Genomic DNA, 25,378 nt, shown 5'->3' on the forward strand with positions numbered 1-25,378 from the left:
TTCTTGAGTTTTTTTTTTTTTTGAGTGTGTGAATGTATGTTTATTGCGTCTATTTCTGTGTCTCTGTGTTTTTTTTTTCTTGTTTTTCGTTTTTTTTATTATTGTTGAAACACTATACGCTCTTGTTTTGTTCTTGCGTTCCACGTATATTTACGTACGACTCTCTGAATAATGTAAAGGGACAAGAATAACAAGAATATATTTGCCATGATGTTTTTTTCTTGTTAAAATGAGTGTTTCTGTTTTTTTTTTTTTTCTTAATATATATTCTTTCTTTTTTTTTGCAGTATTTGTTGTACTCAACTACGAAGGCAAGGAGTGCCTATTCCCCTTAATCCTGCATGACACATGAATCTTACAGTTCAGGTGTTGTGGGAAGGAAAAAAAAAAAGGTGTTTTATCTTTTTTTATGTTTTTTTTTTTTTCTTTATCTATTTATCTATCTTTCTCTCCCCGTGTCTGTGTGTGTGTGTCTATAGTTGCTTTTTTCTCTCCTCTTTCTTCAAGTTATTTGCCGAGGACACACCATCACCACCACCACCACCACCGATACCTCTCCTAATCCATGTTTGCGAAGTCTTTCTTAAATTTATTGTTTTCTACCATAGTTTAAAAATCTTTTTTATTTTATTTTTATTTTTATTTTCGTCCTGTTGTCATTAATATTATTATTATTGTTCTTGTTGTTCTGCTTTCTTTTCTTTTTTCTTTTTTCTTCAGCTTTCTTTTTTTTTTTTTTTTGTCTTTGATTCTGCTTCTCTTGGTACGGTAAGCGTGTAGTTTGTTCAAAACTCTCAGGGAAAGTGGAGGGTGAACAGAAAATAAAGATAAAATAAAAGGGCAAATAAAGAGTAATAGAAAGCTAGAAGAGAAGGAAAGAAAGAGAAAGACTGTGTTTGTCTGTGAAAGAGAAAAAAAAGAGTATTTTCTGTACGATTCTCTCTTTGGCTTCACAGAACTTCCTCTGAGGATTATTGTCATTCGCTACAGCACAACACACTCATCATCGTTATTGGGTCTTTGCGCAAGGATTTGAAATAAGTGTAACTACAACAATCACAACCACACCAACAGGAAGAAAAAAGGAAAGAAAAGAAAAAAAAAAAAACGAAAGAAAAAATAAAAAAGGCAAAGAGGATTTAAACACGAATTCCATAGGCACAGTCTATAGTTATATAAATCCCCATCCGTTCTTTTTGTTTTTGTTTTTTTTTTTGTTTTGCTCTACGTCGATCGAATCACGTGTAATATATTGAACCTCACTACGTGAAAGGGAAATAGGAAGGAAAAGAAGAAGAACTCAAGAGAAGAAGACGACGAAAAAAAAAAGAAGTGAAAGAAAGAAACAGTGCAGCAAAATAATAATAATAATAAAACAAAACAAAACACAGAAACAAAGGGAAAGAAAGTAAGCGAAAAAAAAAAGAAAAAACAAAGAAAAACAAAGAAAACAAAGGGAAATCAACCAAAAGAGAGTTGACTGTCATATATATATATATATTCCTTATCATAGTTCAGGATGAATAATCAACATATGTTTCTTCACTCATCTTCGGGAAGTCCCTCACATTCGGTTCACAGTTCAGTACGAAGATCACATCGCTCACGTCATTTGCATCCCACACGTGAGAGCAGTTCGGGAAGAAACCGATCATCTCAACGCCATTCTCATCGTCATCATCGTCAAGTCCACTCCTTCACGGAGGAAGATTACTACAACACCGACAATCATTACCACTCACAACAGAATAGCCGCAGTTCCAGTGCGCATCATAATGGCGGTAGTAATGGTTATCAGAGAACACATCCATTTCATTACAATGATACCTTACCTCCATATGCTGTACCTCATGCACGACGAACTGGCCCTATGTCTGAAGATGATGAATACTATACCCCTCGAGTACCAGTTTTAAGTGTACCAAGATCCGAATCCGGAGGAGGACATCATAATAATAAAAAGAAGATACGAGTAAGAGTAGAAGGTATTAGAAATTTATTACCTCTTTCTCGTGCAACACAACATCCACCTTCAACGTTTGTTACCGTACAAACCTCATATGGTCGTGGTAAGACGCCTATTATTCACAATAATGCCAATCCACCTTTTAATGATGAGTTTGTTTTTGAAGTAACAAATCCTGAAACAGAAGAAGTAACATTGACAGTAGTTGCTGTCACAAGTTCAGGAAGGAAAAAATTGGGACAGTGTGTTTTTTCAATAATGAATATTATCCGTGGTAAAGAAAGACGTCAATGGATATCACTTGTACGTCATCCTGGTTCTGAACGTGCATATGATTGTGGTTCTGTATTAGTATCTCTTTATACCGATACCTTTGGATTACGTCATCTTCCTACAGCAACTGCAGAAAGTGATTTTCGTGAACGTCTTCGTGTTTTACTTCGAATGAATGCTCCTGAAGAACTTCATCGTTTAGAATGGTATGTAGGTGAATGTATGGATGATTATGATGGTGCTTTTTCTGCACTTTGTAAGAAATTTCACAAACCTGGTAGTGATCCAGCTTCTTTTGAGATAACTGTGAAATCTGTGGCTAATTTGGTAGATGGAAATGCTTCACCTGTGGTATATGAAACCTGTTATGTTGTAATTATAGCAGGTAGACAGAAGAAAGTTACTAAAATGGTTCCATATCATAGATTAGCCAATATTAATGAAACATATAAAATGACTTTGGGAAATCCCAAAGCTGATAATATATCTTTGGCTGTTTACTCTTCTAAACATAAGATTGGTGAATGTCTTATTTCTTTGAATGGTTTACAAAGAGGAGTTCCAAAAGAACGTACCCATTCTATTGTTTATGCAGCAGGTACAGGAGATGCATGTTACAGTGGTAATATTACTATTGTACTTTGTTCTCCAAGTTATGGTAGTGATCATCCTATAAATGAAAGAAGTGAAGAAATGAAACGTATTCGTGTACGAAATTATTTATGGAGATATCTTCGTGATGATTTACATCGTTTAGATCCTATAGTAGCATCTATTGATGATTTAGATGAATTTATGAGAACATGGGTACGTGAATGTGGACCTGAACCTCATCGAAGTATGATGAAACTTAGAATTCAACGTTTTCATCTTGAAACTAAACAAGATCTTCCTAAAATTTATGGAGTTATTACTATAATTGGTCCAGAATTTCATCGTTCATCATCTGTACGTTATACGCAAGATTTTATTTTTAATAATGATTTTGATATCTCCATATGTAGTCCTGAAAAGGATGAAGTTCTTTTTGTTATAGTAGAAGAGAGGGATGGTAAAGATATTGAAGTTGGTCGTGTTTCAATGTCTGTAAAAAATATTAAATGTGGTGATGTATGTAAACGTAGTTTACAGGTATATAAAGATGCATTAACTACAAATGCAAAAATGATTGGAATACTATCTATTGAAGTATTTTCTCTGGAAGTTGGATTAAAAGAAGAAGCTGTACCTGCAAAGAAAGAACAATATTTTCGTCAACGTGTGGAAGCACTTTTTAATCGTTATGATCCATCACAATTACATCGTGTTGATTATCTTCTTGGTGAAAATATAGGTGCAGAAGAACGACTTATTAAACAACTTACGGATACATATGGTCCAGAAACTGGAACTGCACCAATGCGAATTCGTATTTTAAGTATTCGAGATTTTTTACCAATGTGTTCATGCTATGTTAAGGTTTACTTAGATGATACTCAAGTACTTTGTACGAAAGATCATCATGCTGCCAGATCTCTTCAATTTGATATTGGTATGAAAAATGAGACAACGGTCTCTCTTGAAAACCCTTTACACTCTATGCTTAAGTTTAAAGTAGCTGAGCATAGAAAATTTCGTTCATCACGTGTGTTGGGATTGGCTGAGATGAGTCTTCGAAACATGGTAAGAGAGGAACCAAATATTTGTTGGTTACCTATTATTGATGTTAATAGTCATGAAGAAGTAGGTGTTTTAGGAGTAGAACTTCAGTCTCCTGGATTTGCAAAAGGAACTGTTGTTATTTATGGTAAACCACATAATGGTAGTGATGGAAGTGTTTTGGAAGAAGTAACAAGAGATGTAACATCTTTAGTTAGAAAATATGCACCTCAGGAACTTCCTCATGTGCAACCACTTATTGCACAATCGACTTCTTTAAGAGAAGCTCATAAAGAACTTAGAAAGAAGTTTGCACCTAAACCTGTACAGTTTACATTTTATATACATATTGATAATATAAATATGACACAAAGTGAAGATAAAAATGCTCTAGATAAAGGACTTATATCTGTTGTTGCACATTTTGCTGAAGAAGAAATGCGATCATCAATGAAAATTGAATGGGCTGAAAAAATTGATACTCGTAAATTTTACCCAGAAATACGTATGGATATTGGATTTTTAAAAGATACAGAAGAGGTAGCAAATGCACCTATGCTTGAAATTGCTCTTCATGAAACTCCTATGTTACAAAATGGTCATGCCTCTTCAAATGCCATTAAACGTACTGTACATGGTATTATGAGTAATTTAGTACAAGATAAAGAATTAGGACGTGTGGCATTGTCTTTACGCGCTTTATTAACAAAACGAACGTATCATCTTGGTGAAAGTATTACGGTTCCTATTATACGCACCTCTAGTAGAGCTCTTACTTTTCCACGTACAACCTTTGGTGTAGTAAGTACAGATTTAACTGCTATTATAGGTGAAGTAACATTGCGTATTACTATTCCTGCATTTGAGGTTATTCCAAAACGACTTCAATTTACTCGTGCCTCAATGAAACGATTTCATCGTGCATATGTGCGATATTATGAAAAACGTATTGCCGCTTTCTATCGCGCCTATGATCCATGGTCTCTGCGTGATTTTCACTTTACTCTCTATGAACGTGATGTGGCCTCTGCAAAGTGGCCTCTTTCTCTCTATGATTGGCTGGTGGCTTTAATTAAACGCTACGGGCCGGAGCCAAGCACGGCGTTTGGGCCGCCGCCGAAACTCCCCTTCGACCCGGAGGAGGAGGAGGCCGATCGACTCGAGCGGGATGTGGGCAACAACACCGTCTTCAGCTCCACAGAGGAGGGAGGCTCAGAGGCACCATCCACAGCACGATCCAAGTCAAGGCGGAAACGCACAGGAAGAACATCACCCCAACGCATATCGTAAAATGGGTATATATATATATATATATATATATATATAGTGAGAGTTGTAGATAAATCCAAGAGCATTGTAGGAGTATGAAGGGAAAGCAAAAGATGTATAGGGAAGAATGAATGTTCTGAAATCGGATTGTTCTTTATTATTATTGTTTTTTTTTCCATTATGTATGTATGCATTTTTTTTTTCTTTTTTTCCGTTCCGCTGTATGATTATGTATGAGTATGTGCGTATGTACGATTGTTTTTTTTTTTTTTTTACTTTTTCTGTATGTGTGTGAGTGAGTGTGTATGCTTCTACCTAAAAATCACAAGAGATGATAAGACGAGGAGGAGGAAAAAAAAAAAAAAAATAGGACAGATGCTGTCTGTTATCAGCGAACCTCGGAAAAAATATTTATTTTCCGTCATCTGTAGGGAATATAAACGAGCAAAAAGAGGGAGGGATGATTGTGAGGGGTGGATTGTAGGAAGAGGATTGATCTTTATTAAAAGGAATTTTTCTTTGTTTTGTTTCTTGTTATTTGCTCTGTGTTTTTTCTTCTGATCTTGTAAGGGACAGATGAAATACACGTGCCATCGTCATTATTTGTAGGCGTTGTTTGTACAGTGATATAAGCCATACGTGAAGTAAAGAAGAAGAAAAAAAAAAAAAAAAAGAAACGTTGGAAAGATATTTGTGTGTGCGTATTTGTGTGGTAGAATATATTCCAACAAATTGATATTATTCTGCTAACTTACCGCAACGTACCATCTTGAGGGGAATCATTTTGTTTTTTTTTCTTTTAACCAACGCTTTTTTTTTTCTTTTTTCTTTCCTTGTTCTCTTCTTTTTAGTCTTTGGATGTTTTCTACCATATTTCATCGTTCTCTTCTGTTTTTTTTTTTTCTTTTTTTTATCCCCTGTATGGTATGGGTCCTGTACTTTTCTGTAGACCGTACGCATAGGTTTTTTTTTCATTCTATTACTGATGAGTTCTCGAATATGACTGATGGTACCCAAGAATTCTCAACCACCTTCTCACTCTACTAGTGTGTTTGAGTGTTAGGATTGTTTTTTTTTTTTTTTTTAATGAAGAATTGAAGAGAAAGGGAAATAAATGAGATTGATAAGATTCTGTGGTAAGTGTCAGAATCCTTTCTGACGTGCAGAAAAACAGTCTTTCTACTATATATTTCTCTCTTCTTTTCACTTATTTCATCCATCCGTTTCTTCATTTTTCTCATTCTCCTTTTCCCTCTCTGATGATGGAACGACGATTGACTCAAATTTTCATTTTTTTCGTGTTTGTGTTTGTGTGCTTGAACATTCCATCGTTTTGTATGCATGATTTTTGCATGTATGACCATATTTTTTCCCGTTTTCTTTTTTTTATTTTCTTTTTTTTTTTTTTTTTGCTTCCTCGTTCCTCGCACTTCCGTTGTACCTACCTCACTCCTTCATTCCTTTTATCTATCTATCTATCTATATAATCTATCTGTTATATCTTAATTTCATATATATATAAGTATATATTTATAGGTATATATATCTCCTTCTTCTTTTTCATTCTTTCTCCCGCTTTCTTTTTTTTTACGTTTTCCCCACTTCATATATATATATATATATATATAGTATTATTACAAAGTGTATTAATTGCTGAAGGAGAGTATGGAGCGGGGTCGCGATCAGCGGACGGCTTCAAACGCATCCGTTAAGCCTGCGAGTCGCACTGCCTCCGCACGTCGCTACAGCCACGTCCGCTCTGTTGTGAAGGACTTAATTGACGACAAGATCACACCATTAGAGGCCCAACACGGCAAACCGGTGCTGCGCCAGCGATCGCAGAGTCAAGATGTTCCCTCCTCACAGCGCACATCCATCACACGCGGGCAAAGAGCGGACAGCACAGGACGTGAAGAGGCCTTCACTCCACGGCGAACATCATCGTCGACGGTAATGTCTGGAGTGCGGCGTGGGGGCTCCGCAACGCCACCGAGATCTTCACCATCATCCGCGCGGTTGGCTTCGTGTGATGCGAGTTTTCCTGGACTGCCAAGGCCGTATACACCGCTTAGTACCGCCAGCCGATCATACAGAGGAGGGCCAACGTCTTTCTGTCGCAATATTTCTCAACACGAAAGTGTTTCAAGGGTTGTGGAAAATTTAGAAAATGCAGTAGTTCCCTATAATCATGTACCGCGGTGTGCACAAGAAATTCCTGAACGCTACAAGTATCAACCACCACTACCTCCAAGGAATCCTTCTGCGGAGCGAGCGAAACCAAGATGGAATGGAACCTCTTCTCGATGTGGTACCCCAATAGCACGTACAGATAGTGTTACGCGCATTCGAAGAGTGAGTAGTCCCGGACGTACATCTTCAGCTACTGGATTTTCTAGACCGCAAACTCCCAATAGTGTTCGTAGTCTGGGAAATAGTGAAAGAAGAAGAAGTGTATTAACAAATTCCTCTCAAAATCTTGCCAATTCTGTAGGGGGTAGATCCCCTTCAGCGAAGAGCCAGAAAAGGTCTCTCTCAAAACCTACTCAGGTTGGAGCACGAAGTGAAAAGAAAAAAGTAGAAGCGAAAAAAGAAGTGATTTCATTTAAACCACTTCAAGGAATTGACCGGGTTTTGTTATTTGACACAGAACCGCCAAAACTCATTGTGTAGAAGTCATATTTCATTTTTTTTTTTCTTATCGGGTATATATAAATATAAATAAATATATATATATTTCTGAGGAATTAAATTCTTGCTGTCTTAGTCATATTATTATTATTATTATTATTTATTTATTTATTTATTTATTTTTCCTCCTTCTTTCTTTAAAGCAATGTGCATTTACACTCTCTTTTCGTTCAGTGCCTCTTATTGTGACCTTTTTTTCTCCCCCTTCACTCTCCTTATTTGGCTTATTCCCTGTTTTTTTTTTACACAAGTGAAGTCTAGCAGACTATTTAATTGTTAGAGTATTTAATATCCCGTATTTTCCCACAAGGATGTGGGATGGACCCCTGCGGGAAGGCATCCCTTTTGCATCACCGGTGAGAGCAGTGGGCCACAGACACTTGCAGTTCAACCCACAGCCCTCCATTCCCTCTTTGTGGGAGCAGAATGTCGGTACAGAGGGAGAACGAAACGTTTACGCTGAGAACAACATTAGTGGTAACAACATCAACAACAACAACAATAGAATCGGTAAAGGGCGTTGTTGTGGAAATCGAGAACAGGATGTATCTTTTCCATTGACGCGGCCGCTTTCTTTTCCTGTTTCTGCCATAACGAATGAAGAGGATGGGGTTTTTGTACAACATACACCTTTTTTTACAGCTGAGTCGGAAGAGGTGGAAAAGAATGGGATGGATGAACATCATGAATTAAGTCAGTGTATTCCAGAGAACAATCATCATTGGTTCCAAGAGGAAGCTGAATGTAGTCAACGAAGCACAACGAGTTGTCGAACACAGACAGCTGTAATGACAATGATACAGCCTAGTGATCCAGGTGCACCTAAAAAAGGTCCTGGACGAACTTATCTTTACACTGAAGTGGATGAATCTTATATCCCTAATGCGAAAATGATGCTTTGTCAACATTTTGTGGATACATTGAATGGAAACAATAACAATAACAATAACAGTATTTCTATGCCATGTGAGTCTTCTATTCTTTCTCATATTACTCCACTTGAAGAGGTTGATGAATCCATAGATCTTGCTAATCAAATGTCACGTTTGATTGTTGCAGCATCTCCAACTCAAAAGCGACTAGTCTTTTCTGGTCCCTTTGATGAATCAAATGGAGTTGTAAAAGAAGAAGTAGAGGGTAAACGCATGAGGTCTAGCTCTATTGATCATGGGCAACAACAACAACAATCCCGGCGAGGCAAACGTTTTCTTGAGGAGTTGGATGCTAACTGTGATTCCAGTGCAAGCTCTCCAACATACTCTCCGACAAGTGAAGTTAATCGCAAATGTCGACGTGTAGATACCGGCGATAGGGCAAAAAGCCGTAGCTATCACAGAGAGACCAACAGTGAATGTAGAATCATCGGTGACACTTGTTTGATGAATAATTGATATGAGAGAATTTAAACGCACTGCTGGGTTATAGTACCGCTCTTCACCGTACTTGAAAATGATAAAAATAAAAAAAAAAAAAATAAAAAGAAGTAAGGCGTACATCACTCCGTTTTACACTTGGGAGGAAAGAGATGTATTCTCTGGGAAGAGAATCCAAGGAAATTGTAATGTTCACTTATTTATGAAGTTACTTTTTTTTTTTTTGTTTTATTCTGTCCCTCCTTATTAACTTCACTGTACACCTTTAGCTTGTTCTTTTTTTTTTTCTTTTGATATTTTTAACTTCTTTTGAGATTAGATGCACTTTTTTTTTTCTTTCTTGTACTACTCTCACTTATTATTGTTATTATTATCTCCTCCTCACGATTATTGCCAATAAAGTGCATAATACGTGAGCGTGAGAAAGAGCAAACATATATACATTTATTTATAGATTTACGTATGATTATATACGTGCGGATGCATATTTTTGAATGTGTGTACGAGAAGTGATAAATTGTTTTTTTTTTTTTTTCTGTTTTTACCAGACAGAAGACTTTGGATCACAGTAGGTGTGCCTTTTATTTTTTTCTTCTTTCTGATATATAAGTATTTGTATGGTTGTTTTATATATATGTATATTTTTTTTTTTTGTCGTGGTTCTTCTTCCTTTTTTTTTTTTTCGTTTGTTTTCTTTTATTTTTGAACGACCAATTTTAACAACAACAACAACAACAAAAAGGTAAACGCCATTTACTCATATATATTTTATATCTATTGATCGCTACAACATCAGCAATAGAAGAAAACAATGGCAACAGCGGTGGCAGCTATAACGGCCACTAGTAGCACAAATAATCCTGTCAGCACATACTTTCTTCAGAAGATCCATGAATTACGTTCACAGGAGAAACGGTTGCATGATAATTACTTACGTCTTGAGGCTCAGAGGAATGAACTCAACAGACGTGTTCGTCACCTAAAGGAGGAGGTGCAAATGTTGCTTGAAAGTGGATCCGTCGTTGCAGACGTTGTGGAGATAATGGAAAAGGGAAAAGTATTGGTTAACCTCAGCTCTGGTCAAGGAAAGATGATAGTGGATGTAGACAAGACTATAAATATTGCCGATCTCTCCCGTAACACACGTGTGGCCCTTCGCAACTCCACCTATGCCATTCACTACATTCTTCCTACGAAGATTGATCCTCTGGTTTCTCTGATGAAGGTGGAAAAGGCCGGAAGCGACTCCACCTATGATGAGATTGGTGGTCTCTCACGACAGGTGAAGGAGATTAAGGAAGTGATTGAACTGCCGGTAAAACACCCGGAACTCTTCGAGGCTCTCGGTATTGCGCAGCCAAAAGGTGTTTTACTCTACGGTCCTCCAGGCACAGGAAAGACACTACTCGCACGTGCAGTGGCCCATCACACCGATTGTACGTTTATTCGAGTCAGTGGAGCAGAGTTGGTGCAGAAGTATATTGGTGAGGGTGCACGATTGGTGCGAGAACTTTTCGTGATGGCACGTGAACACAGTCCATCTATTATTTTTATGGATGAGATTGACTCTATTGGGTCTACTCGATTGGAAAATAAAGGTCGCAGTGGGGATAGTGAGGTACAACGCACCATGTTAGAGTTACTCAATCAATTGGATGGTTTTGAATCTACACAGTCTATTAAAGTTATTATGGCTACCAATCGTATGGATATTTTGGATGAAGCGTTATTACGTCCAGGTCGAATTGATCGAAAAATTGAATTTCCCGCACCTGATGAGGCGGCTCGATTTGAAATTCTTAAAATTCACTCTCGAAAAATGAACCTTACTCGTGGTATTAATCTAAAGAGTATTGCAGAGAAGACGAATCACTGCTCTGGTGCTGAGATTAAAGCTGTTTGTACAGAAGCGGGAATGTTTGCCCTGCGAGAACGCCGTGTGCACATCACACAAGAAGATTTTGAACTTGCGGTGGCAAAGGTTATGCACAAGGATCAGGACAAGAGTGTCTCCTTAAAGAAGATGTGGAAATGAGAAACAAGAGAAACAGAAAGAAGAATTGAAAGCAAAAGAGAAAAAAAAGAAAGAAAGAAAGAAAAAAAAAATATATATATTTATGTGTCTGTGTGAAGGTGTTTATGAGTTTGAGTGTATATATGAATGGAGTGAAGGAAAGGGTTATAGCTATTGCGTTCTCCTTATTATCCCTATTTTTTTTTTTTCCACCCTTCTCTCTCTCTCTCTCTCTCTCTTCTTCTTTACTTCTTTCCTTCTTTCCTGCGTACAGGGCTTTATGCAGCTTGAGAGAGAGAAAAGAATGAGGAACATGTAGTAAAGCCATTTTCCTCCTTTGTCTTATTTTTGTTGTTTTTTTTTTTTTTTTTTGTATGAGTTTGTACTGGAATGAAGTCGAGAAAAAAAAGAAAAAGCAAATAAACAAGTAGTAGAAGAAAGCAGAAGGTAGATGAACGGTGGAAAAAAGAAAAAAAAAAGAAAGAAACAGCAAAGAGGAAAAAGAGAACTCTTGACGTCTTTTTTTTTCGTGCGAAATGATGAGTGATGTGTCCCAAAAAGAAAGAAAAAATCCTAGCTTCACAATGATTATTTATTTATTTATTTATTACTGTATTCCACTTCTATTTGTCATCTCACAATGTGTTACTCGTTCATTATCTCTTCTTTTTTCCTTTTTTTTTGTTTAATTTCTTTTTCCTCTTTTGAGTATTGTACACCTTAGGCAAGTAGTTTTTTTTTTTTTGTTTTGGTTGCTTTGCGTTTCCCCCCTCTTTCTTTTCTCTCACTCTCTCACTCTCTCTCACTATCATCACGACGATATTTACTTATTACAGCTATAGCATCGCCCCTTACGCGCTGTTTAGATTGTATTACTTGTATACGTAACACCATCACTACTGATTCACACCTATTGTACGCTCATATTTTTGCATTTACACTTACACAGACCTACACAAACATATATATATATAAATATATATATATATATTTATATATATATATTTATACACTGTGAGGGAGGTCAAAGAAGAATAACGCTGAGGTCCATTATCAAAGAAGAGCTGTAACCCATCTTTGATTCTCCAACCACAAAATTAATCAGAAGAGGTAAAAAGGAAGACAAAAGGGCGAAAACGAACGAAAGAAGGGGAGAGAGTAAGAAAGAGGACGAAAGATAAAAAAGCGGGGGAAAAAAGAGAAAAAAAAGCGAAAGTATATAATAAAAAAAATTAATCAAAAGTTGTGTTGTTTTTTTTTTTTTTATTATTATTGTTTTTCTTTAGAAAATGACATTTGCAGGTACTGGAAATGTTACGTCTATAAATGATGAAGTGACTGCAAAGGGATTGAAAAATGCCTTGCATGCCTACCGTTTAAACAAGAGTGAGACATCATCTCAACATCTCATCACAGCTCTTGATGCTATTTGTGCTTCTCTCTGCTTTGGGGATGAAATATTTATTCGTCGTCTCAGTGTTGATCGCTATGCAACTGTATTAGTCTCAACCCTCACCACCGTTTCCGCCGTGGAGGATGTGCGACTGCGAACCCTCACTGTGCAGACACTCGCACTCTTGGCAGATCTCGTACCGCGTGGGGGTTCGGCCATTGCATCTGCAAAAGGAATACCGCCACTACTGCGACTTCTGCAGGAGACTAAACCCGATGGGAATGAAGCGCTTTTAGAAGAATTACTGAAGTGTATTGGTCATGTGACTTTAGAGGCTAATGTTCAAATGGTGCGTGAAAATGCAATTGCGATACTGACGACTATTGAAGCTGATTTGAATTCTCATCATTTACGTATGATTTGTTTGAAGTGTTTATGTCATTTACTGAGTTCTGTGCGAAGGGAGGAATGGCATACATATTTAGCGAAACCATGTGGAATGCTCTTTTCACGGTTTCATAATAAAGTTTATGAGATTTTAAAAGATGAAAGAGGAGATTCTCTGGAGCAGCGATTACCAAGAGAGAGTGAATTGTATCTTCTACGTTTAATAGAATGTATCACACTTGTCTTTGATCGATTACTTCATACAAAATATATGATTGAGAAAAATATGGATCTAGTAGAAGAAGCTGTTTCTGCACTTGTTACCGTTTTAAAACGTACAGCCTATTTAGGTTCACAAGCAGTGGGATTTCGGGATGCTGTTTGTTCATCTTTATTGACTATATTTCTTACGGATACTTCTATAGGCGTTAAACTCTTTCTTAAATATCATGTGGTACAAACGATTTGTGGTATCATAACAACACTTTTGGAATACCGAATGAAACGACTTCCACAGAATGGAGTAGATCTTGCAGAAGCTCTTTTGGGGAATGATGTTAGTGCTATTCCTTGTATTGCGGAGGAACAACAAGTTATTCCTTTTCTTGAATTTCTACTCGTATTTATTCCTTCTGCATTGGTAGCGCATGATAGTGATTATTATATTACAATTCCTCATTATGTTTGGGAGTGGGAAGATGATTTTCACAATAGGAGTGATTGTAATGAAAATCTTAGTAAACAATTAGAACGTGAATATATTAAACAACGAAGATTTTCTTCTTTTGTACCATATGAATTACAACTTTCCACTCGTACACTTAAGGTTGATTTTGATTATATGCAGTATATGAGTAATGAACATCTTGCTTATCCTCATACACTTTATCGTCATCCTATTCTTGTTGGTTATATGCATCGACGAGTTATGCGATGTACATGTGATGATAACAGTTGGCCATATAATTCCTCTGTATATGGTGTGGATAAACAGGAATCTTCCTTCTTGAGAAGTCGTCCCAAGTGGAGAGAGAATAGGCACACAGATGATAATTCAATTTCAGGAACAACAACAACAGCAGCAGCAGCACCAGTAGCCGCAGCGGTAGTGGGAGGTTTAACAGGAAATGAAATGGTGATGGGAGGAGGAGGAGGAGGAGAAGAAGAGGAATATTTTTCTAGAAATAGACGAATATCTAGTAATGCTATTCCTCTAGAGACTGTAAACTCTTTACCATATTCATCTACACTTGATAGAGAACGTTTAGTGAATGTACCTTTCTGTTGTTGTTCTAAAATGTATATGCGATTCTGTGAAAAAAGAAAAAATAAATCAAAGAAGATGAATAAGAGGAACAAGAAGGGATTACAATCTGAACAAGGAGGAAAAAATTATGAATTTTTTTGTCGTGAAGCTCTTCGAGATGTTCGTGAAGAAATTTTACGTGGATCGTCTACACGTTCTCAGTTTTTACAAGGAACAATGATTCAAGTATTGATAACATGGTGTCTACCAGCTCTAGTGACTGTAATAAAAAGAAGTGTAAGTCCTATCATTGCGAGACATTCTTCTGTTTTAATTCTACGAAGTGTAGATCTTGTAGCTGAATATCTTCGAGTTGGTCATCGGAATTTTCATAATGAATCTCAAGGAGAAATTTATGATAAACTTACGGCGTTAACACCTCAACTTGGAACTGTCATTTCATACCTCGTTACTACAAATAGTTTACCTACATCATTAACAGCTGGTGTTTGTCCTTTTAGAGAATTTCAATGTGATACTCTTTTTGTACGTGGATTGGTATATTTAGGATTAAAAATGAATTCTCGAGTACCAGCTATGAGTTTAACTTGTGAAACTCAAATGAATGCATTAAGTACTTTTTTACTTCTTTATTTCCTATTTCAGGGTAAAGTAAAAATATTTACAGATACTCAACAACTTCTTGTATTTCAGAAACTTGAATCTGTTATTGGATCTGTTAGTCCACATCAATCAACACTTCGAACAGCATTATATGGAAGTACAGGAATGATTCCCTGTCCTTTCCATGGTACATCAGAGATAATAGAAGTAGTACATCAGAGAATGTCAGAACAAGTTTACATACTTTTACGAGAAGAAACTGAAAAACGATTTATAAATCCTTTAAATCCTTCTGGAGAAGTTTCATCAACTATATTAGGTATTATGAATTCAAAAAATGGTTATTCAACAAATCCTCTTGAGACAAGATCAACACATAGTACATCTAGTTGTCTTAGTCAATCTATCATCGCTGATATTAATAATCGAGCTGAGGCATATATGGAATATTCATTTGGAGTACAATATATACTTGCTATTTATGATTATATGAAAGATAATGGAAATGATCTTTCTTCTCTTGTATATGGAAATTCAGAGTTTGTAGCGAATTTAGCTGAAACTCTTCATAAAAATTCTGAATATAATAATATATTACTTGATGAAAAAACTAAAGAATCCTTTATAGGAGTAAGGGAATCTCTTGAACGTGTAATTAATGAACATACTGGTCTTGTTAATGTTGAATTGGCTTCCGCAATTGAAAGAGAACCTACACGATTTGCTCGTCGATTTCGTCGAAGTAAAGTTATGATGACTATGTCAGATCGTATGTGGACACCTCTCAATATTAAATTAGAACCGATAAGTATGGAAGTTCATAGAGGCCAACCTTTATTACCTTCTTCACGGAATTTATTTATTTCTGGAAAGAACCGCACCATTTTAAGTTGTGGAATAGAACAAAACGTTTTTAGTGTCCTTCCAACTACACCTTTAAATTATATTGCTAAGTATATTCTTTTTCAATTACAACAACAATATGCTGCTGGTCCTGATAAAAAAAGGTCACAAAGTTTAATAGGACGAAGACTTTATAATTCAGAAAATAATGATTTGGACGTTTTTTATAACATGGGAAGATTACTTATTTCTGAAGTTGAGGTTAGAGAAACTGAGGATGAAATTAGTCCTTCATTTCCTTCTATTCCTCGAATGACAGCAGTAGTTATGGAAACTGCAGAACAAATAAGTTCCCCTTTACGACTTACACCTTTCCCTTTACAGGTAGAAGATTCAGAGTGTGAACGTATTCTTAGTGTGGTATCAACAACAGTTCCTGTAGCTGGACAGATATCAAATGGTTTTCCTCAAGGATCAAACAGAACAGTTGGTGATAAGGTATTATTACATCAAGATAATCATAATTCTTCATCTTGTACTATAACAGTGGATAATATTATTTTCTTTTGTAATGGTGAACCTGTTACGGATCTTTCAACTTCTGTATTGGAATTGTGTTGTAATTCTTCGCAGACATTGGCAACTCTACTTGCAGACATGGAAAAAGGTGAGGTAGGTTATGGTGAAGAATCATCCCAGACATTACAACGTATACTAACATTATGTTCTGCTATGCATAGTATTCGATATGTAATTGTAAAAGAGCCTCTTGTATGGGGTACAAATGGGGAAGAAGAAGAAGTAATAGAAGAAGAAGAAGAAAAAAGATGGGAACGTTCGTATTGTTATCCGAAAGATGTCTTTGGTCGTCTGTGTAAATTTACAGGAGTTCAATATTCCCTTGGAGCTGCAGCGAAACTTCTGGATGAACTTTGGAATGTTTTAAATATGGCAGAAATAAAAATTTCTCATGAAGAAGGACGTCTTTGTAGTGCGCTTATTCATGGTTTTTATAACCATCTCACTGCCTTTATGTTACCACCACTTGATTTTCCGATTCTTTTAACATGTTTAAACGGTCAAAAAGATCAACATTTGGCTGGTTACATTCTTTGGACCTATCCTCAAGTTTTTAGCTTTAATATTAGACGAATTTTACTGCATTTATTATTATCTGTACGTCGTGTCCCAACTCCTGCACTTATTCGATTAAAAGAAGCTGCACAAAGAAGAGGATGTGTAATCCCATTACATGGATTAGAATGGGTTACACCTGATTTAAACATAAATGGTACAAAAAAAGTAATTGTACAACGGAATAATATTCTGGAAAGTGGTGCAAAGGTGTTACGTAGCTATGTCATGTGTCCATTACCATTAAATGTGGAATTTGAAAATGAAAATGGTGTTGGTGTTGGTCCTGCTCTGGAGTTTTATAATTTATTATCTGCCAAACTACAAGAGGAGAGTCTTCAAATGTGGCGGACGGAAGAATATACGGATGCATCTGGTGCTACAGCTCGTCGTGTACAAATTCCTCTTTTCCCTGCTGCTTCACAGACGATGATGTCTTTATCTTACTTTGAACTTCTTGGATTACTCGTTGGTCGTGTTTTAATGGAAGAGCGAGTGGTAGATCTCCCCTTGCATCCCTGTTTTGTTCGTGGTATTCTCGGCCAACTGGATGAAAATCAGCTGGCGGAGATTGACCCGCAGCTGCACTGGCAGCTTCTCCAGCTGGAGACCCTCCCGGCAGCGGAGTTGGCGGCCTGCGGTCTCTTCTTTGTGCTGCCGGACGGCGACGTGGAGTTGTGCCGCGGCGGGGCCCAAACGCCTGTCGTGGCGGCCAACGTGTCGGCGTACGTCCGCGCGGTGCGGCGGCATTTTTGTGTGCGTCGGCTGATGGGGCCGCTGCGGCATTTCCTGCAGGGCCTTCGCTACACCGTCGTGCCGCCCCACCTGCGGCTCTTCACCGCGGCGGAGCTGCAGTTGATGATCGCCGGGCCGGACGGGCCGGTGTGGCCGCGGCCGGAGGACCTCGCGAGGGACCTCATCCCCGCCCACGGCTACGACGCCCGCTCCCCCGTTCTCCACGCCCTGCGGGATGTCGTGGGGTCGTGGGATGCGAAGATGCAGCGCGCCTTTCTGCGCTTCGTCACCGGATCCACGCGAATACCGCAGGGAGGACTGCAGCCACCCATCACGGTGGTGCGCCGGTCGGAGGGAACGTGGGATGAACGATATTGGGAGAGTGTGCCACTAATGCGAGTGGAGGAGCGGGGAATGGCGCAGTTGCACCAACAACAACACCAACAACTACTGATGGATGAATCGCTGCCAACTGTAAACACATGCGCCCACTATCTCAAGTTGCCAAGTTACAGCTCAAAGGCTATATTGGAGGAAAAACTACGTCAGGCTGTGATGGAAGGGCAGGAGTGCTTTTTGCTGACCTAAAAAAAAAAGGACATAATCTTGATTTTCAGAAGAAAAATAATAAATAAATATGAGGAGAGGTTTTTGACTAGGTGAAGAAAAACGGAAGGTAAAAGCGAAAAAAAAAAAAGTTTTTTTTTTTTTTTTTGTTTTTTTGATTAAGTGAGCATTTTTATAATTTGAATGGTAAGCATCTTTCTTTCTTTCTCTTTCTCTCTCTCTCTCTTTCTTTTACTGTATCTCTGTATCCCTTTTTTTATGTGTTTATGTAAGGGATATGTACGCAGTTCGGCCTGTTTTTTTTTGTTATTCACACTCAGAGTTTTATTTGCCATTAGAGCATTGTTCTTTGTGATTAGTTACAATGTACGTTCCGTCAGCTGTTTGTTCCTTTTCGTTTTTAGTTCTCCTGTAACTTCTTGAACGTTTTATTATGTTTTATTATTTTTATTATCATTATTATTATTATTATGATTATTATTTTAGTAGTATTATTCATTGTATATGTTTTTGTTCTTCTTTGCAATTTTTTTTTTTTTTTTCATTTGTTGGCTCTGGCGTAATCGATTGCTCAGAACGTATTCTTATTTTGAATTCACTTTACATATACAATGTGCAACGGGTTACGAGGGGGAACTTGCCAAATGAGATGTTGGACGAAATACAGTAGAATGAGTACAGACCACAGAACGAAAGAGAAGAAGGTAGAAGAAAAAAAAAATATGAAGGTGATTCCCCAAAGAAAAAGAAAAAAACAAACAAACAAAGATGAATGAGGTCTGTGAATAAGTTATATTGGAAAAGCAGAGTAGGAGGGAGATTGCAATAAAAATAAAAAAAAAAAATGCGCGCGGAAGGAGAGAGAAAGAGAGAAANATATATATATATATATATATATATATATATATATATATACTTGTTGATGTGAATATATATCTATCTATTTATTTTTGTTTCTGTAATAATGTTCATATACTTTTTGCTTTCTGTGTTGATATACCTTTCTTTTCACCTTACTTTCACGACCTCTTTACCTCTCTTTTTCGTTCTCTGGTTTTCCCTCTTTTTTTTTTTTTGTATACTTTTTTTTCCATTATCTTTTCTTTTTTTTTCATTACTGTATAAACAGCTGACCCATTTGCTCTGTTGCGATTTGTTAAGAGGAACACGGACTAGGGGTACTGTTCCGGTGAAGTCTTCCTTATTTCCCTATCCCATCTCAACGATCATTCTTTTTTTTTTTTTTGCTTTTCTTTCTCCCTCTTTAATTACTCTGTACGTGTTGTTTGTTTGGATTAACTGGAAATCCTGTTTAATTTTCTTGAGTGCATAAGAGTACTACTATTGTTTTTTTTTTATTGTTTTCTTTCTTTCACATATTTTTTTATTTTGATTTTTGCTTAGGGAAATACAAAAGTATAATAAACACCATATACAAACACCCACACACACACACACAACACAAATATATATATATATATATATATATATATATAGTTTAGCTACTATCTTCATTTCTTATTTGTAATTTCATTTATTTAAGAGAGATAGAGAAAGAAAGAGAAAAGAAAAGATTAAATTGATGATGCAACGTATTTTCGTTGCACGAACAGTTGCAGCCGCATCTTGTTTGAGACGTTCTCCTGCCGTGGCTTTGTTGATCTCTACACGTCAAAGTAGTAGTAGTAGTAGTAGTAGTAGTGGTAATAGCAGCAACAGCAATAATAACAGCAGTGAGAGTAATAACAAGAATGATTCCAAGGAGAGAGAGACAAAACAATCTTCTGCAAATACGTCTAAGGATGAGTCTCATAAGAGTTCTCTATATATTAACTTTATGGGTTCATCCTCACGATTTACATTTGCGTCTCCAATATCAACCTTAGCCGATATAAACGCATTAGAGAGAGAACAATTAACACATTTCCCTCCTGAACGTTTGAATGATTATTGTTGTATTTACCTTGTGAAACTTCTGCGTTGGTGTTCTGATAAACTCTTTCGAGAACGTTATCTTCATCGTGCCACGATGTTAAAAACGATTGCACCTGTAGCCCCATTTTCTGGAGCTCTAGTCATGTATCTTCGCATGATGTTTAAAAAGAAATCACCGGTTAGTATAACAGGAAAAGGAGGATATGCAGATGAAGTTCGAGGACTATTGGCACAAGCCGAATCACACGCTTCTCACTCTCATTTTCTTATGTGTGTATCAGAAATAACATACATTGAGCGAGTTGCGGTACTTTTTCTTCAATCCATACATTTTACAATATTTATGATACTTTTTCTACTGTATCCACGAATGGCGTTTCGACTCTTGGGTTATCTTGGTGAAGAGTCTGTAGTGATATGGACACATATGATAAATGATATTGATTTGGGTAAAGTTAGCGAGCGAATGGTGCCAAAAGAGGCGATAGACTACTGGGGACTGCATGGCTTCAAACCAGCAGTTGCTGGTGAGATGAAGGATAGTAGTTCTACAGAGGATGAAGGCAAAGAGAATAAAACAGAAACGCAGCAATCATTAGAGAAAGAAGAACAGCAAAAGGAAGAAGATGTCTCATCGGAGTTAATTACATTACGTGATGTAATTTTACTTTTGCGTTCTGATGAAATGGTATGGCGTGATGTATGCCATCGGGCTGCAAGTGATGTTGACCAGACTCAATCCAAAGAGAAGTCCTTCTTTTCCTCTTTTTTCTTGTAGTCTTTCTTCCCTTTTCTATTCTTTTTTTTTTTTGTTTCTTTACATATTATCGCAGATGAATATTCCCCTTTTTTCTTCTGTCACAGAAGTTCTATTCTTTTTTTTTTCCCCTTTTTTTGAAGGGACGACGGCCTTTTTTTTTTTTTTTCTCTCTCTCTCTCTCTCTCTCATGTTCACTTTCCTTATGGGAACCTGTGGTTGAATTGGTTGTATTCACATTTCTCATTCACATATATTACTTTTTTTCTTTTGGAATTTATTTAGTTGCCTTTCACTTTTCTACTTTAGTGAGCGCACAAACATAACGAAAGAAGTAAAAAAAAAAAAAAAGGAAAAAAAAAAGTGTTTGAGTCCATCTGACTCTAGACCTATATTTATTTCTCTATTCCCCTGTACACACACACTCTTTCTCTCTTTTTTCTTTTTTTCTTCTTCTTCTCTTTTCACGTACGTGTGTTTGCGTTTCTTTGAGGTCAATTTATCCCGATCGCTTCAATCTGATAAATAACAGTAGCGGGAAAAGAGAAGGAGGAAGAGAAAAAAAAGGAAGAGGAAAAGAGTAGAACGAAGAAAAAAAAAAAAAGAACAAGAAAAAGTAAATTACAAACATCATAAGTTATGACCAATCATTTGTGGGCAAAATTTGTGACTACTTTAGAGTCTAAAGGCGTTTCTTTTCAACACGTGCAGCATGCATCCGATAGACGTGCGGTTATTATTGCCGCAGGCTTTACAGACCCTATTAGTATAGCCATATTAGAAACAGAATGGATGAAACGAAGTGGAAATAGTGGGAGTTCATCATCGGCTCTCGACGATACTGCAGTAATGACAGGATCATCTACAGGAATCACATCTAAATCTAAATCTAAATCTACTACTACTACTACTAGTAATATTAATAGTGAGTCTGTGAACCTCAACACATCGCATATTCAGTTTTCTGACTCTACAAAATTAGAAGATGTACCTGAAGAAATTCAGGATCGTGTAGTGACAACAGAAGTATTAGCCGCTATTGTTGGACATGGTGGTTCACTCTTGCAAGCTTCACGAGATGGTTTTGTTGTCTCCCGTTATGTACCTGTCTCTATGCGTAGTTTATGCAAAACTATTCTTCCTGTAGCCGATGCCTTTATTGCCCTTCGAAAAGTAGAAAGAGCCGAATATATGGGGAAGAGTCTTGTGGCCATGGCCCTTGGGGAAGTGGTGTCGGAAGTATGTACAAGCTTTGCACATGAAATTGCCAATTTACAGCGATGGGCACAAAATAAAGCGATGCCACTTATGGGAGTTGTCTCTGAAGTATTACGTGCAGGACATCACATTGTACGTCTACGGCAGGTATTACCAACAGATGCGATATTAGAAGAAGAAGGAACTCTTTCTATGGTGGGTTGGCGACTCCTTAATCATATTCACGAACAGGCAGAAAAATATTCTGGTAGTAGAGAAGATGATGAATTACTATTATTATTACTTCGTCGGGCATCCGCACCATATTTACGTGTTTTACATAGATGGATGCATGAAGGATTATTAGAAGATCCGTATGGAGAATTTTTTATCTCAGAATCACGTCCACCCACTAATGCAACAACAGCTACAACTACTACTACCGCTACTATTACTACCACAGCAATAACAACTAGTAGTATTAAAAGTGTGGTAACTCGTATTTTTCCTTCTTCTGGTGGAACTGATGATTATGGTGAAGCATCAGTAGAGGATGCCGCTGCGTTTGAAAGACGTTTCTCAATGAATAAAAATATGATTCCAAATTTTCTTCTTTCAAATTCAAAAATTGCAAAAATGGTTTTTTACGCTGGAAAGTATTGTTGTTTATTACGTGAATATAATGGTACACTTCCTGCATTTGGAAATGTGGCTGAAAATTTACTTGTTTGGACTGGTGCTGATAAACTTCAGCGTATGATTGAAGAATCATATGAAATTGCTAGTGGTGAAGTATTACAATTATTTCTTGGACCACAAGTAGATTTACTTGGACATTTATCATCTTTAAAAAGTTATTTTCTTCAGCAACGTGGAGATTGGTTGGTTGACTTTCTGGATAGTGCAGAGGAACTTCTCGTTAAGTCTCCTGTTCAGGTAAAGGTCCATTCCGTTCGTGTACTACTTCAAGCAGCTATAGCTAGATGTTGTGGAACAGATCCATATCATACTTCTATTGGATGTAGTTTTTCTGATACTTCTATTGAGCAATATGTAAATGGTTCTTTTGATCAACAAACAGATGAGTCTGCTCCACGTGGTTCTTGTGGAAGAAAAAGTGGAATGCGTGTAGAAACACATCGTTGTATTGAACTATTACAATTAGAAGCCGATCTTAAATGGCCACTTACTATGGTTCTTGACCCTCTTATTCTCCAACGTTTTAACGTTATATTTCGTCTCTTCACATGGCTAAAGACCTGTGAGCGTAGTCTCACTACCGCATGGCGAGAAGGGGATGAACCCGATTTTCATTACCCATCACAGGCTTACAGTATTAAACACCAATTAATTCAATTTATTCGTCAATTTCAATTCTACGCAGCTCATTTTGTAGTGGAACCATTATGGGGCCGTATGATTGGACGTATTGGACAGGCTGATAGTGTCTTTGCGGTTACAAGTGCCTTGCAGGACTTTTTCCAAGGCGTTGAACTCGGCCTTGTGCTTGCGAGTGCCCATCGATTTCGTAGTCTCTCTCGCATTTTAGAGATTTCTCGCAGTTTTTGTGAATTAGGAAGACGCGATGTGATGTCCCGTCTCTCAACAGCACAAGTTCACACAACATTGCGTAGTATTGAGGAGAAATTCTTAAAAGCACTTTCAGAACTCGCATCACCCGTCGGCGCTGATTATCCCCAACTCATTCCACTTCTTACATGGATGGATTTTAGTGGTTTTTATGATCGTAATGGTGTATACCGAGTCTTATATGCGGCAGGGGCGAGCACAGAAACACTTTCCTCTAATGGTACGGAAAGACGTCGAAACTAGTTATTATCATTGATCTCCTTAAATTTTTCATTGATTATTGTTGTTTTTGTTATTATGGAGACATGAGGGAATCGCACATTCAGCTTTGTTTTGGTTTTTTTTTTTTTCGTTGTTCTTCTCATTGCTGTTTGTGTGAGTGGAGGTTAATGGGAAGTGAGTGTGTGAGTATATTGTTAAGTTGTTTCCTTTTTTACTATTTCTTTTTTTTGTTATTTAGCTTTTTTTTTTTTTTTATTTGTCTTTAAAATGTGTTCTTATTGCATGTATTTTATTATTATTGTTGTTATTATTATTTAATTATTTTTTTATTTTTTTTCTCTACTTCCTCTTGTTTTTATATCTTTTTTTTCGTTTTCTGTTTTTTTTTTTTTTTCTTTTGCCGCAAGTGTGGAGAGTAACGGCAAAAAGAGAGGTCTCTCTTTTGAGAAATAAAAATGGGTAATCTTATGGCTAAGCTCAAGGACCTTTTCTCAGGTGAAAGGAAACTTGAGATGTGTCTTGTTGGTCTGGAGAACAGTGGAAAGACAACATTGTTAAATGTACTTTCTGTGGGTCATCCTATTGAGACATTCCCAACTGTAGGCCTTAATGTGAAGATGCTGCGTAAACAAGGCGTTCAGTTTAAAGTATGGGATCTCGGTGGTCAGGAACGTTTTCGCAGTGAGTGGGGCCGCTATACACAAGGTTGTGATTGTATTATTTACTGTGTTGATTCCAGTGATTTCCAGCGCACAGAACTTGCAAAGCGTGAATTGCATAAATTACTAGAGGATAAGGCACTACATGGACTTCCTTTATTGGTCTGTCTAAACAAGATTGATCTGGAGCCGCATATGAGTAAGGAGGAATGTGTACAGTTTCTTAACTTGCAGGCTATTCACGAGAATCCATGGTTGGTTATTCCAATTTCCGCTCTACGCCAGATAAATATCAATGAGGTTGTTGATTGGTTGGTAAAGAACTCTCATAAATGATTTTTTTTTTTTTGATATTAACGTTTAGGAAAAGGAATGAAATGATTACAAGAAAATAATAATAATAATAATAATACTAGAAAGAAAACAACAACAACAACCAACAAGTACGATATTCATGTTTTTGCATATTTCCATTCTTATTTATGAACCAATTAACGAATGTCAAAGAGCATAAATAATAATAAAAAAACAAAGAGGGCCCGAAGTAACCCTCAAGTCATATCGTTAGAATAGTTAAACCAAAAAAAAAAAGAAAAAGTTAAGAAGGGTGAATTTTTTTTTTTTTTTTCGTGCACCTATATATATATATATATCTGCGTACGTTTCACGGTTGTATCACAGTTACGTGAACGTCTATTTATTTTTATTTTTTTATTAATTTCTGCTACTTTTGTGTAATGACTATGAGTATCTTGGGGTCGAGGTGTAAAGACGTGTATGCTCTCTTAGCGTCTCATTTCGCCAACGTTTTATTTATTTATTTATTTATTGTTTTTGTGAATTCCAATATCTTTCCCTCGGTTGACGG

General features: G+C 36.9%; 8 protein-coding genes across 8 annotated transcripts; all 8 read left to right on the forward strand.

Annotated features, from left to right (window-relative positions):
• Nucleotides 1-1,534: 1,534 nt before the first annotated feature.
• TM35_000081650 (uncharacterized protein) lies at nucleotides 1,535-5,167 on the forward strand (the record flags this gene model as incomplete). The annotated part of the gene is made up of 1 exon (XM_029024030.1): nucleotides 1,535-5,167. The coding sequence occupies one exon, from the start codon at nucleotides 1,535-1,537 to the stop codon at nucleotides 5,165-5,167; it is 3,633 nt and encodes a 1,210-aa protein (XP_028884433.1).
• A 1,644-nt stretch (nucleotides 5,168-6,811) lies between these two features.
• On the forward strand, nucleotides 6,812-7,816 carry TM35_000081660 (uncharacterized protein; the record flags this gene model as incomplete). The annotated part of the gene is made up of 1 exon (XM_029024031.1): nucleotides 6,812-7,816. The coding sequence occupies one exon, from the start codon at nucleotides 6,812-6,814 to the stop codon at nucleotides 7,814-7,816; it is 1,005 nt and encodes a 334-aa protein (XP_028884434.1).
• Nucleotides 7,817-8,145: 329 nt separating this feature from the next.
• On the forward strand, nucleotides 8,146-9,225 carry TM35_000081670 (putative kinesin; the record flags this gene model as incomplete). Its single annotated transcript, XM_029024032.1, has 1 exon — nucleotides 8,146-9,225. One exon carries the CDS (start codon nucleotides 8,146-8,148, stop codon nucleotides 9,223-9,225), a length of 1,080 nt encoding a protein of 359 aa, XP_028884435.1.
• A 793-nt stretch (nucleotides 9,226-10,018) lies between these two features.
• On the forward strand, nucleotides 10,019-11,242 carry TM35_000081680 (proteasome regulatory ATPase subunit; the record flags this gene model as incomplete). Its single annotated transcript, XM_029024033.1, has 1 exon — nucleotides 10,019-11,242. The coding sequence occupies one exon, from the start codon at nucleotides 10,019-10,021 to the stop codon at nucleotides 11,240-11,242; it is 1,224 nt and encodes a 407-aa protein (XP_028884436.1).
• A 1,268-nt stretch (nucleotides 11,243-12,510) lies between these two features.
• TM35_000081690 (ubiquitin-protein ligase) lies at nucleotides 12,511-18,171 on the forward strand (the record flags this gene model as incomplete). Its single annotated transcript, XM_029024034.1, has 1 exon — nucleotides 12,511-18,171. The coding sequence occupies one exon, from the start codon at nucleotides 12,511-12,513 to the stop codon at nucleotides 18,169-18,171; it is 5,661 nt and encodes a 1,886-aa protein (XP_028884437.1).
• Nucleotides 18,172-19,735: 1,564 nt separating this feature from the next.
• On the forward strand, nucleotides 19,736-20,863 carry TM35_000081700 (GTPase activating protein of Rab-like GTPase; the record flags this gene model as incomplete). The annotated part of the gene is made up of 1 exon (XM_029024035.1): nucleotides 19,736-20,863. One exon carries the CDS (start codon nucleotides 19,736-19,738, stop codon nucleotides 20,861-20,863), a length of 1,128 nt encoding a protein of 375 aa, XP_028884438.1.
• A 618-nt stretch (nucleotides 20,864-21,481) lies between these two features.
• TM35_000081710 (gamma-tubulin complex subunit) lies at nucleotides 21,482-23,872 on the forward strand (the record flags this gene model as incomplete). The annotated part of the gene is made up of 1 exon (XM_029024036.1): nucleotides 21,482-23,872. The coding sequence occupies one exon, from the start codon at nucleotides 21,482-21,484 to the stop codon at nucleotides 23,870-23,872; it is 2,391 nt and encodes a 796-aa protein (XP_028884439.1).
• A 434-nt stretch (nucleotides 23,873-24,306) lies between these two features.
• Nucleotides 24,307-24,846, forward strand: TM35_000081720 (ADP-ribosylation factor-like protein; the record flags this gene model as incomplete). The annotated part of the gene is made up of 1 exon (XM_029024037.1): nucleotides 24,307-24,846. The coding sequence occupies one exon, from the start codon at nucleotides 24,307-24,309 to the stop codon at nucleotides 24,844-24,846; it is 540 nt and encodes a 179-aa protein (XP_028884440.1).
• Nucleotides 24,847-25,378: the final 532 nt, after the last annotated feature.

This window comes from Trypanosoma theileri (assembly GCF_002087225.1).
Source record: "Trypanosoma theileri isolate Edinburgh chromosome Unknown TM35_Tth_8_V1, whole genome shotgun sequence".
In the NCBI taxonomy this organism is placed as follows: domain Eukaryota; phylum Euglenozoa; class Kinetoplastea; order Trypanosomatida; family Trypanosomatidae; genus Trypanosoma; species Trypanosoma theileri.